Source organism: Carex rostrata, chromosome 11 (genome assembly GCF_964058835.1).
Source record: "Carex rostrata chromosome 11, lpCarRost1.2, whole genome shotgun sequence".
NCBI lineage: Eukaryota > Viridiplantae > Streptophyta > Magnoliopsida > Poales > Cyperaceae > Carex > Carex rostrata.
Genome location: NC_135928.1, coordinates 13,109,107 through 13,123,097, shown reverse-complemented (window position 1 = coordinate 13,123,097; position 13,991 = coordinate 13,109,107). Strand labels below are relative to the sequence as shown.

The 13,991-nt window shown below is 31.1% G+C and overlaps 1 protein-coding gene and 1 pseudogene across 1 annotated transcript; one reads left to right on the top strand and one right to left on the bottom strand.

Annotated features, from left to right (window-relative positions):
- Positions 1 to 24: 24 nt before the first annotated feature.
- CP5 (Polyketide cyclase/dehydrase and lipid transport superfamily protein) lies at positions 25 to 3,610 on the bottom strand. The gene is made up of 6 exons (XM_078310827.1): positions 2,697 to 3,610; positions 2,099 to 2,258; positions 1,353 to 1,535; positions 1,065 to 1,148; positions 857 to 935; positions 25 to 749 (listed from the first exon to the last, which is right to left on the bottom strand). The coding sequence occupies exons 1-6, from the start codon at positions 2,966 to 2,968 to the stop codon at positions 295 to 297; spliced, it is 1,233 nt and encodes a 410-aa protein (XP_078166953.1). The 5' UTR covers positions 2,969 to 3,610; the 3' UTR covers positions 25 to 294.
- A 3,041-nt stretch (positions 3,611 to 6,651) lies between these two features.
- LOC144561435 (SKP1-like protein 1 pseudogene) lies at positions 6,652 to 7,158 on the top strand (annotated as a pseudogene).
- The last annotated feature ends 6,833 nt before the right edge of the window (positions 7,159 to 13,991 follow it).

Here is a 13,991-nt window from a genome sequence, read left to right as displayed (position 1 = left end):
GGAAAATTGCACCAGAGTCCAGACTTTATAAAAAATTGTGTTATATCAGCATGTAAATTCACAGGATCTAGACGGTTACTTTATCTTACATAAAAGCCTAGGGGAAAAATACCCAAGATGCCTAATTTTCTTTTTCTTAATGAAATGAAAACAAGACACCATCCTAAGTATCCTTCTCTCACTTATCATGTAGATATTATTTGCTACTAACCTCAGATCCTCAAAACGAGAGAGATAACAAATAAAACTTCAATAACCATCCCCTGCCCCTCCCCAAAAACTCCTCTTTAAGTTTTACAATCGCTTCCCTATCCTTGCGAACTGTCTTGCCACACCAAATATAACTGCCTTGGTAACCAATCCGTGATCGACAGTACATGCAAGTGCAACGGCCCCACCAATCGCTAATACCTTTGGTACATTGCCAATCCAGCGCTGCGGCTTCTTTGGTTCTTCATAGCACACTAAATTGGTGCCATCTTCATTTGTTTCTTCTTCCCTCAGTGCGACTTCTTCAGCATTAAATTTGGTGTTGATATGTGCCATCTCAGCATGGTGTGAGATGGGCCCACTGTCGGGTGAAGATCTGAGAAGCTGGTAAGCACGAAGGCCTGGCTCAATACGCCTCACACAACCCCACATACCCTGGCGCACACCCAATTTCGCAATCTCCCATGGGATTCCCATATCTTCATGGTGAAATAGAAGCACTTCACATGCTGTCTTTTGGCCATCTCTTTGCGACTCAACTATTAAAAAAATTTGATAAAATATTAGCCCATTTGTAGCAATTATAGAAAAGTGAGTTTGGACATAAATTTTTTGACAAAAGGATGAACATTGATGCAAGATATACCAGGACGAATGCACCAGCTGGAATAGTACAAGTCAACACGCCTTGGTTTGTTGCGTCTCGGTACATTGTTCGGGATACCCTGAAACAAGTTTAACATAAAATCAGACGAGGGAACAAGTTTCAGTGAGAAAATGAAAAGCATCACATGTATATACAACAAAATGAATAATCACAAAAGTAAAATGACATCAAAAGAATTCTAACTTGCCTTTGTGATACAATAGTAAGTTTGTCCGATGTTCCATATCCTCCTTCCTATAACATACTCCCTATCACTACAGAAGAATGGAAACTGCACAAACAAAACGACATTTATATATCAGTTAGGTGAACATTAAAAAAATAGAAAATAATCAGGGCATAAAAGTGCCATTTCTAGTTTTCTACTACTGAAGATTAGACCTTCATACAAGGTTTAATAGCAAGAAGTAACAAGAAGTACTAAACTAGTATCATATAATGGAAGCATTTAGAATGAAGTTTTCTATTAAAATACCTTTCTGACCCATTTGACAACCATGGTACCAGTTGCAGCACACTCATCTAGGATTTCATATTGAAGAAGCATATCATCCCAACCATTCTTTGCTCTGAACTCATCATCCCAAAAAAAATCCCTCACTGTCTCAGGATCGGCATCCTCAAAAACTGTGCTACTTCGGTACTGTGGTGGACCCGTCTGCAAATGCAAGGAAGAAAAAATGAGGTGGTCAGGTGGCTTCTCACACTTAAAATTTGGAAGTCAAACTTAAAATACAGGAACCAGTAGAGCTCATGTTTAGTTAACCTTGCCTTCTCACACTATGAGGTGGTCAGGTGGCTAATTCAAAGTGAAACTTGGAATTAGTCTATTCTACAAGACCAAATGCAAGTATTGTTTATTTTTCATTTTAGTACATTCAACAGTTCTTCTACAACTAAAGTTCTCTTTAATTTGAGCTTTTTTGACAAGGAAAAGGCGGAATGGTCAAAACCTAACACCTAACTGAAGAAATTAAAACTCGTCATCTAAAAGAACAGGACCATCTATCAAACCCACTTTAATGTAATTTATGTGTCTGTATAGTCCAATTGACTAATCAAAGTATTTGAACATTAAACGGCAGTGAAAGTTGAGAAAGACTAACCAAAGTTCATAACCAAAGCATTTTATACTTATTCATAAAAAAAAAAAAGACAAAGCATAAACAACAAAAAGGCAGATGTAGGAAATAGCACTACGAGTGGAAAAAAAAGTTATACCTCAGGATCTCTCCTCCAAGCTTTATAACTCCACGTAGGCAATGATTTATCCATCATTTTATGCCATGTGGGCCCCCCATCTCTCTCTTCTACTAACCGGCATAGGTGGTCCAAGTCCGACTCAACTACCGCCAATTCCTTCTGGTTCGTCATTGATCGACTGCAAAATTAGAAAGTAACAATGAGAAATTATTATACCAGCATCAAAATCTCTAAATTTGAGTACCCATCACTGAATGTTTGCTAATAGCTATATAAAAAAAGCATTTTTTTCATTCACTCCTAATCTGAAGGATGTCCATACCAGCAGCACTTATGCTGTTATGGCACAATGATTGGTACACAACTCTGCGGAACCAGTTTCACCAGTGCCAGAAAAATCCTTTTTCAGAAGTCTAAGTTATGATGCTATATATTATAGATGAAAAGAGAAAGCAAAGATAAATGAAGAATGATTAAGAAAATAGTAAACTAAAGCACAAACTGCAAACAATTATTCCTTGCTTCATTCCATGGTATCAAATCAACTAAAGTGCAAATAATGGTGAAAATAGCAAATCCCCATTAATATAAGCATTTTTACAAACAGATCTCTTACCTTATTGTAGCCTCCCTGTTGTTCATGCTAGTACCACGTGTCGGTACATTTACAGAAGAAGCTACTATATTTTTATCCTCATTTGCAATTGAGTCGGAATTTTGGAAACCCAAGATTTGAACTGCCCAAGTAGGTCTCCAAGCCCAGCCGACAAACAAACCAACAGCTAAAGCAATCCATAGAGGCGCAAAAAAGATAGCCAATTCAGAAAAAATATCTCCAAATGCTGGTTTCTTCAGGATTTCAATCAAGCAATTCAAAATCACCGCCATAGATACAAATTAGCGCAGAAGCAATTAAGAGTTGAATCCAAGTAGCAGAAAGGTACGCAACAGATAGATACAGTTTCCAAGCTCAAATCGGATTGGAGGGTTCGTTGGTTTCGTCAAGAACCCCGCTTTAGGTGGGAGAAGCAGAACCAGATATAGAAGTGCGTAGAAGAGTAGTAAAAGAAAGAAAGAAAGAAAGAAAGAAAGAAAGGTGTGGCGGTGGTGGAAGCAAGGAGATTAGAGTGATGGAGATTGTTTCTCTCTCACCCCTCCCCTTGGCCTTGGGTTTCTTCTGATTTAGGGGGTTTTTCAGCTTGAAGACAAAAGGAGAGAGAGAAGAGATTGGAGATAAGGATTTGGAAGGGGCTGAACCAATTGTTCGGATTTCGTGACCAGAAAGGAAATTATTTTTTATCTTATATTTTGAGTAAACAAACAAATACGAAAATCAAGACTTGATAAGAAATTTTGGAGGGTACGGCGCCCAAGAAATAAATAAGGGGTCAGGATTAAATTTACCCTTAATTTTATAATAGGATACTATTTTACAAATGTATAAATTTTGACAAGTCGGAGTTGTTGGTGAGGTAAGAGAGAAAGGAAGGAGATGGAGATTGAGATTGAGATTGAGATTGGGTGAGGATGGCAGTTGAGGGAACAAATGGTTTAATAGAGACGCACTTTTATAATCCCAATTTGATTGATTTAGATTAGAATGGGGTTATAAGTAATACACAACACAAGTGTAAGTGTGTGACCTTGCCTTAAGTCTCGTTTAGCACGTTGGCGCTGACTCACGCGTTAAGAGCTGGCCGGAGAAAACATCAACAAAAGAAAGGTATTTCCATTTTTGCACCTGTGCCCCTCAAAAATTTATGTTTCCAAGACAAGACCTGTTGTTGTTGTTGTTGTTGTTACATCCCCAGATTATGTAACTAAATAGCTTGTTTGTTTTGAGCAGTGTTGTAAATAACGGTATGTGTTCGTCAAACGGAGGGATACCATCAAGCAATTAATCGGTATGCAGCCGATTAATGCGGACAATTAAATATTTTTATTAAACTTGTGTATATATATCATAATTTATTAAAAATAACTTATTAAAACTCATTAAACTTATCTAATAAACTTAAGTTAGCTCTATCATAAATAATAGAAGAATTAATCAATTTCAAAGTAAGTAAGAAGAAAAAACATATATAAAAAAAAGTTGGATGTATGTCCAAGCAAAAATAAAACTACAATACATGATTTTATAAAACATATTATCACACACTATCACAGAAAAAAATTAATGTGAAAATAAATATTCACTAGGATAAATTGAAATAAACGGAAATAAACAAGAATAAACGGACGATTAAAAGATAAAACAACTGATTAATCATTTTCATATGCAAACATGTATATGTTAAGTGTATTTGTAACAGTTTGATTGTCGTTAACAATAAAACGACTGTTTAATCGACCGTTAAGACTGTTTTTTACAACACTGGTTTTGAGTAACTTGTTAGAACAATTTATTCAAACAGAAGATAAACTTGCAAATTTGGAATTAAGCTGTGAAGAAATAGTTCGATTGCTCAAAGGGTTGCACTTATTCAGGATCCAAGATTTCTAAATCCCTTACTTTGAACACACGTTATATTTTATAGTACTATGACATTTTACTCTAAATAATATAAATTTGTATACATATATTTTCTTTAACATAAAGTTAATTGACTCCATCCCTTCTACCTAAATCTGCCACTGAATATAGCGGAAAAAAGAAAAGAAAAGAAAAGAAAAGTAAACTCAAGAATTATTTTTGATAAAACAATTTATACAAGGGCTCATGTGCAAAACTAGGAAATTATAAGGGGCCAGTAAAATAGCGGGGTGCGGGGCCGGTAAGCGTCGTGTGGAGCCCAGGCTACAGAGAAACAATTGTAATGCACCGGCCATGTTGACACTCAGTCGCAAATGTCAGGTATGGAAAGGTTGGGCTTTGTGAGAATTTTGAAGGTTGAAAATCTCTGCACGTTGGTTTTGGTCAAAATATAATACTGCGTCAGTGCATGTCATTATTGCTGCTGATTGATGCATATATCAATATATCATGCATGCCATATTGCCATTGCCATCAGGAGTTTCAAATGGACGGTGTATGAAGTGCCTTAATAATTGGAATTTAAATTCATTACGTTAAAATTAAATTCTAACTGCATCAATCATAGAAAATTAAATTAATTACGTGAAAATTGTTTTCTTTAAATTAAATAAATTATTGTAAAACTCGGTTCCTTTTTTATTTTTATTTTTAATCAAATGTGGGCTATGGTAATTCTATAACTTTTTGGATATTTTTTTACCTTATTTAATTCAGTAACTATTGTTAGTGTATTTTCTTAATTAATTAATATATTTTAGACCGATGTATATATTGTTAGTACAAATATGTTACAATTAATTTCTCTAATGACTTGTTTACAAGTTTGATGGAGCTTTTTCTCTCTTTAAATGTTGATGGTTTTTACGGCTTTTGGTGGAGAGTCTTTTCCATGTTTCTTCTTCATTTTAATTGGACGGTGCAACATTATTATTTGACAATCCTTGCATTACTTCAATCATATTTAGTTAATTATAAAGAATGAAAAATGTTTTATAAAATCATACACTTATCTTTGACAAAAAAGGAAAAGAAAAAAAAAAAAAACAACCTACATGTGACATGTATCATCAATAAAAAATTATATAATGATAAAACCATGTATGAAAAACAATAGAAAAAAATGTATAAAATTAACCTTGTTATTTGGACGAAAATTTTCATTTTTTTTTATAACCGAACAAACACAAACGATGAGAACTTGAAATATTTTGTTATTTTGATTTAGTAATTTTATATCATATTTTAAAAACACTAATAACCAAAATAATTAAAATTTAGCATAAAATTCAAATGGTTTAAAATTAAAATTGATACAAGAATGATTTAAATAACTATTTAATATGATTGACTCCTCTTCGTAAAATGCAAAATATGTGGTTGTAATTTAGTGGTTAGAATTCCAATTGGTCATAGAGATCCGAAGGATTATTTTTTAAATAGAATTAATTTTAATAATTTTAACAGAGCAAGCAAAGAGGAGTTAGATATTTAAAAAAAAAGCTCCACTGATCTTTTGTCTCGGTGAAACTAATTTTTATAGAATCTAACTCCTATGTACTTGTTCCATTTAAATTATTAAAATTAGTTCTTTTTTTAAAAAAAAATCGAGACCCAGGCTCAAATTCCAGTCACAGTAATGAGTATCCCCTAAAATACCTGACTATATAGAAATAGAATATTCATAGCCGAGCCAAAATTAATTATCTATTTAGAACTCGCTTTATCATTCATGCAAGATTAATAAAAAAAATATCTAATTTTGTGAGAATATTACTATATTTAAAGCAATAAAATAAAACGTTTAAACTGAAATTGTCTAAAAAAAGATGCACATTTTAATTCAATTTAAATAAATATAAGAGATAGTTTTTTATGAGTGTATTTAGAATAATAAAAAAAAAATATATGAATTATCTAAAAACAGAAGTGCATAATTAAAATTTCAATTATAGATTTTAAAATGTATGTTTTTATTACTTATATATAGTCTCAGAATTTGACCCTAAACTATACAATTTCAAAGAAAACAAAAATGTCGAATAACGCTGATAAGCAAATGATCACGCTAATGAGCTCCGACGGAGAGGAGTTCGTGGTGACAGAGAAGGTGGCAAAGATGTCTAACACGATCAGCGACATGATTGACGACAGCTGCGCTGAGGTCTCCATTACACTGCCTAATATCACTGCCAAGATCCTAGCAAAGGTGATCGAGTATTGCGAGAAACATGTCTTCGAGCAAGAGGGCGTCACATCTTATACTACATTGCAGTGGAGCACCAAAATGCTGAAAAGCGAAATCGAGAACTGGGACAAAGAATTTACAAATGTTGATCATGCAATGATTTTCGGTCTTATTAAGGCAGCACATTATCTGAACATCAAAGGACTACTGGATCTGACATGCAAAAAAGTGGCTGGTCAAATGACCAATAAGTCTATTGACGAGATCCGCAAGATTTTTAATATAAAGAACGATTACACACCGGAGGAGGAAGCGGCGGTTCGCCGGAAATACCCGTGGGTTTCGTTTGATTAGAAATTTCAATTAATTTCATCTCATTCTATTTTTAATGTAAAAAAAAATTTAGCTGATTGAAGTTCCACCGTTAAATTCATGTATCAGATATTCAGCTTTCATTTTCTTATATTTATTCAACTTATATGTATTTGATATTTTGGACTTTATTAAATTCTAGATGTTAGAGATAAATGTCTCCTTTTTTATTATTATTCTTTTATTATGTTAATTTTTTTTATTTTATTAATGCCGAAAATTAGTCTTTAATAATCTCAGATACCCTAATGTCTTTAAATCATTACTAATGACTCAGATTTCATTCTACACGGTCAGGTATTGCACTGGATCTGAATTCCATAGTAAAAAGTTCCCAAATAATACTCGTCGTCTTTTATTTTTTTTATTTTTTATTTGAATTAATATATTTTAGACCGATGTCAATTTTGTTAGTACAAATATGTCATAATATCTCCAATGACTTAGTTTACAGCAACTTTTCTCTTTCAATATTGATGGTTATTTATTGCCTCTATAGTTTAAGGCCGAATAATACTATTTGGTTGAGCTTCTTTTCTCCGTTTCCTGTTCACTTTGCACTAAATATGTTATTTGGACAATGCAATATTCTTGTTTTTAAAAAGTAAGAGTTAATTTATGTCTTAATTTGCATTTTACATTTTTATTTTGAAAATTCAAACAATCAATTTGAACCGCTCAATATGATATGTATATTAAAATGTGCTTGCAGATCAAATTTTATATTCTTTAGAAAGTTTTTATTATTTTTATTTGATAGGTATGAAATCATTTGTTTTTCAAATATTCTGGACAATCCAAAAATAGTGATTATATAAATGTAAAAAAAATAGTAAAAAAAATTCAAAAAATAGATTTGGTTGAAACTCATTAGCTAATCGGGTACTAGATAAAAAACAATAGCCTAACTTATAATTTCCAATGCTCTAAGTTCTAATCCTAATTACAATCATAATTCAATAAATTTATTGTAATTGTAACCCTAATTTTAATTTTAATTACAAATTATATTTTCCGAGAAAACAAATAAAATTCTAAAGAAAGCAAAGTTGGTCTCAATCTATAAATCTCCATAAAAATTTAAAATAAGGAGGTGCAGTTGCCGATCCTCCCCTCTCGACTCTTACTGGATCCACTCATAAGCAAAAATGTGAGACACTGATGAAACATGAAAGATATATTTGAGGATTTTAACCCTATTCAATTTAAATATACAATATTATAAAATTTATTATTACAATTTGAATTCTTGCATTACATTAATCATATTTAGTTACTATTGAATTGAAGGCTTTTTGTATAATATGATATTTTTGTTGTAATAATGTAAGAATTTAATTAAAATCACACAGGACGTTTGACAAGAAAGAGAAAGAAAGTATATACATGTGACATGTATTATAAACAAAATATTATATATGTATATATATAAAAATAGAACATATGCATATGGAAAAGAGAAAAGAAAATTTAGAAAAAAATGTAAACACCTTGTAACTAAAAAAATATATAGTCAACACAAACCATAAAATCTTAAAATATTTTGTAATTCTGACAAAAATTTATTTTATTTAGTAAATTTAAAACATACTTAAAAGACGTAAAATAACAAGAATAATAATAAGTCAGCATAAATATAAATGGTTTAAAACATTGATTTTTTGAAATGCTATGAATTTGAGCATAATTTCTTAATGTAAAAATTCCAGATAATATAATAGAGTATAAAATTAAAATGATTCAATAACGTTAATAAAACAAAAACTTATAGTTAACAAAGAATTTCTAGTAAAATAATTAACAAATATTAAAAAATACATGAAGCAATTTGAACAAGGAGCATTCACAATTGAAAAGAATATTATTATTTCATAATATAATTAAATTATGTATCTTAATCATTACAAATAAAATTATGTTCCAAAATATATACACTATTTCTAACATTATAATTAGAAAAATTATGACAAACTAATGTACATATATTTTTAGAATATGCATAAGAAATGCTAAATTTATAGGAATAGAAAACAAAGGAAAAAAGAGAGAGATAAAAATTGTTATTCCTACATTAAATTCTATACAATTTTATATATTTTTGACGACCGAATCACAAAAAAAATAGGCAAAATTTAAAACGGTGATCATTTTGGAAAGCAAACACCTATAACCGATATATACACATTGAGACATTCACGTTTATCCAAAATATTTGAGTTAATGTACATTAGAGATCAATTATATAAAAAATTATGTTAAAAATAAAAGTCAATTTATAATATTCATGATATTGTACTCTAAATTATATATAAATAATTGCCGAATAAAGTGAAGAAAAAGAGCACAAGAATTGCCCCGTTTTCACCGTCTCGTATGGAAAGTTGAAAACAAATAAACCTTTTTTTATTTTTTATGAAATTCTATTTGTACAAGTTGACTTTTCTGAAAGTTTTATTAATGCCGACACGCGAAAGTTGTTTGATTCATATTAAAATTTGTACGAATATTTTTAAAATTTGTACGTATTAAGTGAAAAAACAATTAACAAATAAACAAGAAAGAGAAAGAGAAAGAGAAAGAGAAAGAGAAAAATAATAATATTAGTAAGAACATGCGGATGTGTGTGATCTAATTGTAAATTAATTTCTTTAATATGAGGCTAGGTAAAAGGTTTATTAGTTGGGCTGGGGCCCAGTGGCAGTTCGGAAAGGAGAAGGCCAACCTTATACCTACCTCGTTTAGCGTTGAAAACGTGCTACACTACATCTAATTAACGATGACGATTATCTGTTGACATGCTGGAGTATGTAATGGTGTGGCAACTTTCTGCCATCAATTTTATCAATGATGTGTTATGACTTTCACATTCTTGGGACAGCACACAAAAACAAGTACAATCCAGATCGTTTGTTAGTAATCTTAAAGTTATGGGTGTGAACTGTGAAATCAGACGGTCTGAATTGCACATTTGCTCAATTTATATCTTGAGATATTTGGGAAGGGTGAGGCTTTTGGTACTATGCATAGGCATAGCTTATATTGGTCCATATCATAGTGACAAAAGAAAAATTCGGGTATAATTCGAGAATAATTTGGTATAATAAGAAAGCAAAAAAAAAAATCTCCAACAAAAAAACCCTAGCAAAAGGAAAAAAAATTCAAAAAATTTTCCAAAATTTTTTTGGTGTTTTTTTTCGCATTTTTCTCGCGAATAATTCGTGATTAACGAATAAAACATATTATACGTTTTTTGTGTGTTTTATTTGGAGTTCGGTTCGGAAACGTAAAAAAAAATTGAATTAAACGCGAATTAATCGCGAGTCTTGTTACTATCGTCCATACTATGTATCATATATTGATTATTAAAGTTCAAACACTCGATCTGAATCATTCAATGTGATCTCCTAATCAAAATGTACATGTAGATCAAATTTTATATTTTTTTAAAAAAAATTACTATTTTTTAGATAGGTAGAATATCTCTTGATAAAAAAATAGTAAAAACGTGTAAAATTTAATTTGTAAATATATTTTGATATGAAAATCATTAAATGGTTAAGATCGATCATTTTAATTTTAAAAATGAAAAAATTGCGCTATGCATACTCCTATAGTCACAGTCTATTTGGAATTTGAATTTGATAGATTATAGCTTATAACACAGTCATTTCAAACCGTGTTGCCGCAGAAAAACGATGAATTTTAGTTGAGAGTTCTTGTCACCTTCTCTCTCTTTTGCACGAATTATAAATGATGGTTCATTTCAGTCTTTTTTAGGAATGATTAATAGTAGAACTTCGTGTGTTTGACTGTTTGAGATTTTTTTATTTTTATTTTATTTTATTTTGGGCTTAGTTCATGCCCGTGGGCCCACTGTTTGAGATTCTATTTTGAGTTGGGCCCACTGTTTGAGATTTTATTTTATTTACGGCCATATTTGGTGCATTTTGAAGTTGTAATGACCGCTTTCATTTTTGAGAACTAGTTAAAAAAGAGAGGATAATTTTGTATATATTAACCAAAAATTATGATATTTAATATCTCAAATTCAATAGTTACGTATATATCACTCTAAATTTTAATAACTTACATTTTTACTCAATTAATAAAAAACTGACATAAATTATGTTAAAATTATATAAAATATAATGAATTACTTATTTAGTCCCTCCCCTTCTTCTTTTGTAATCGCTCTTCTCATTTTTTTGCTTGACTCTTTTCCTTATGTACTAAAATCTCTCCTCGTCTCTCTTTCTCTCTTTTTGTGCTGAAACCTCTCCTCATCTCTCCTGTCCTCTTTAAGGTTTGTGTCTTCCGCTTCTCCAACATCAATTCAATTATTGTCGGCTATGAGTTATGAAGAGGAAGAAACATTAAAATATATAAAAGAGTGTGTCGAAGGAAGAAAGACCTAAATGGGAACTCGTAGTAGATATGTAGATATATAATGAAGAGAGAGTACTAAGAGTATGTCTAAATGAAGAGAGTCAATGTACATGGAAAATGAGATTAATTTTAATTAATTCTTAGTTAATTGTAGTTCTCTGAATTATAAAGTTTTGGAGTGACATTTTTCAAATTTTAAAGTTTTGGAGTGGCAAATAACCAATTTTTCCTTTATTAAAAAGTCAATAAGTTCTTAGAAAACATTTAAAAAAAACTAATTAGAAATAAAACCATTATAAGGTCTATGAAATTGTTGAAATATTCAAAGTGGTAATTTTACAAATCACTACTGATGTAGAAATTACTTGGATAAATAATAAGAAAACTATACGAATTTTTCCTTAAAAAATAGCTAAGCATGTTTTTAATTGAATAATAGCAAATTATAAACCTTTCATGCGTACAAATTTTGGAGGATAACAAAGTAAAAGCACAATTAGGAACAATGTAATGCAGCACATTGAAACTTTCTTAAGCAAATTTATGGAAAATTTATATACATATCATACGATAAAAAACAAAAAAACATATTTCAAGTAAATACCCATTTTTTCTTAAAAGAAGAAAAAAATTGGTCGCATAATTAAAAGCATCTATGTCCGACTGTTTTCAAAATATTATAATTAGAGGTTTCATCAATCCAACATACCACACTTGGCAAGGAATTGGCAAAGAAATGAAAAGCGCCTTAGAAATCTCCAATGAAACACCAATCACCTTCCCCGTCTGATTCCCTGACAAATTCAACCAAATAGAAACCCAAATCCACCTCTTCTTCTTGTTTCTCACCATGATTTCTTCCTACCTCATGATCATCCAAATACACATCATAATCCTCATCAAACTCGTCATGACAATTGATATCGAGATCGCCGTAATCATGATCAGTCAATTGACTGAGAAGCCAATTCGCAGACCCATGATTAAACCGGACCCAATGTGCCCGGTTTGCCGATCCAATGATCCTTTGTGACACGAGCAAATGATTGACCGCAACATCATTGTAGTGGCGGAACTTGTGGGCTCCCTTTGCTTTAACTCTTGATTTGTTGATAGGCAAGGTAGTGTTCCGGTCACCGCACCGAGGGCACAAACAGCCATCTGACCACCGGCCGGTGTAGCGAGAGTGGTTTGTCGGTTTAGTCGAGACTCGGGTCATGAACTTGGTTGTTGGTACAGTTTTTAACTCGTTCAGTAATCTGGTTTTTGGTTTGTTAAAACCAGAATAGATCTCTCGGTGCACAACCATACCATGTTGTCTCCCCTCTCTTCTCATTTTTTGTGTTAAAATTGTGTGTTTGTTGAATTGGAACAATAACGGGGTCGCAATATATTCAACTAAAGGATGATCTTTTGCTGCTTGTAATACAAGTTTGGTGCTTTGAATAAAAGGGTCAGATATATATTTAATGGCCTCTTTGCTGGTGACACGTAGTCACCTATAAAAAATATATAAGTGTTTGTCCAAGAAAAGATATTGATTATGATAATAAATAAAATTAATAAAATAATAGTAATAGTAATAGTAATACTAATGATAATGATAATAGTATTAAATCCTCCACTCGGATTTCTTCCCGTGCCTGCATATGGTCTTCACTTCCTTGTATCCCATTTATATATCTTTTTTTCTTTATGTGTTTGCTAACAGCATCGACATTCTGAAACTTAAATAACTGTTAATCACTTTTTAAAAATTAAGATCTCTTAAGTTTCTAACTCTCATATCTCTAAATTATTTTTGAACTTTCTATTATACCACGTTAGCAACATGTCTGTGTAACCAGATATGCAACACATCATAATTTTTAAAGTAGTGAAAAATTCAAAAACCAACACATATCACATATGGCTTGAATAGTTGAATATCATAAAAAAAAATCATTTTATTAAAAGTGAAATTCAATAATTTAATTTACGGTCTCTATTTTTTTTTTTCAAATAAGAAATTTGAATATCCACAAAAGCTGAAACAATGCGTTTTCAAATGAAACTTAGAATTATAATTTCCACTCCAAACACCAAAATGTTAAGCTATAAACACCTATATACTAACAATTTGGAGAAATAAAAAACATGAAACAGTGATAAGTGATTTGAACTCTGCTAATTATAAAGCATATCTCATTTTCTCATTGGTTCTATGAAGAGTGTAAAAATGAGAATTTTCCCATTTTTATTACTCTACAGTCTTTAATGTACCGGATCAAAATTGCTAAGTTGCCATAGTCACAAGATTCATGAATTAATTCATTTAGGCCAGTGTTAAGGGAACACGGGTAGTTACATTTGAATAAGCGTATAGAATAAGAACTGAATGCCGATCGAAAATGAGTCTGAACATTAATTTTTGACTGCATGCATGAATT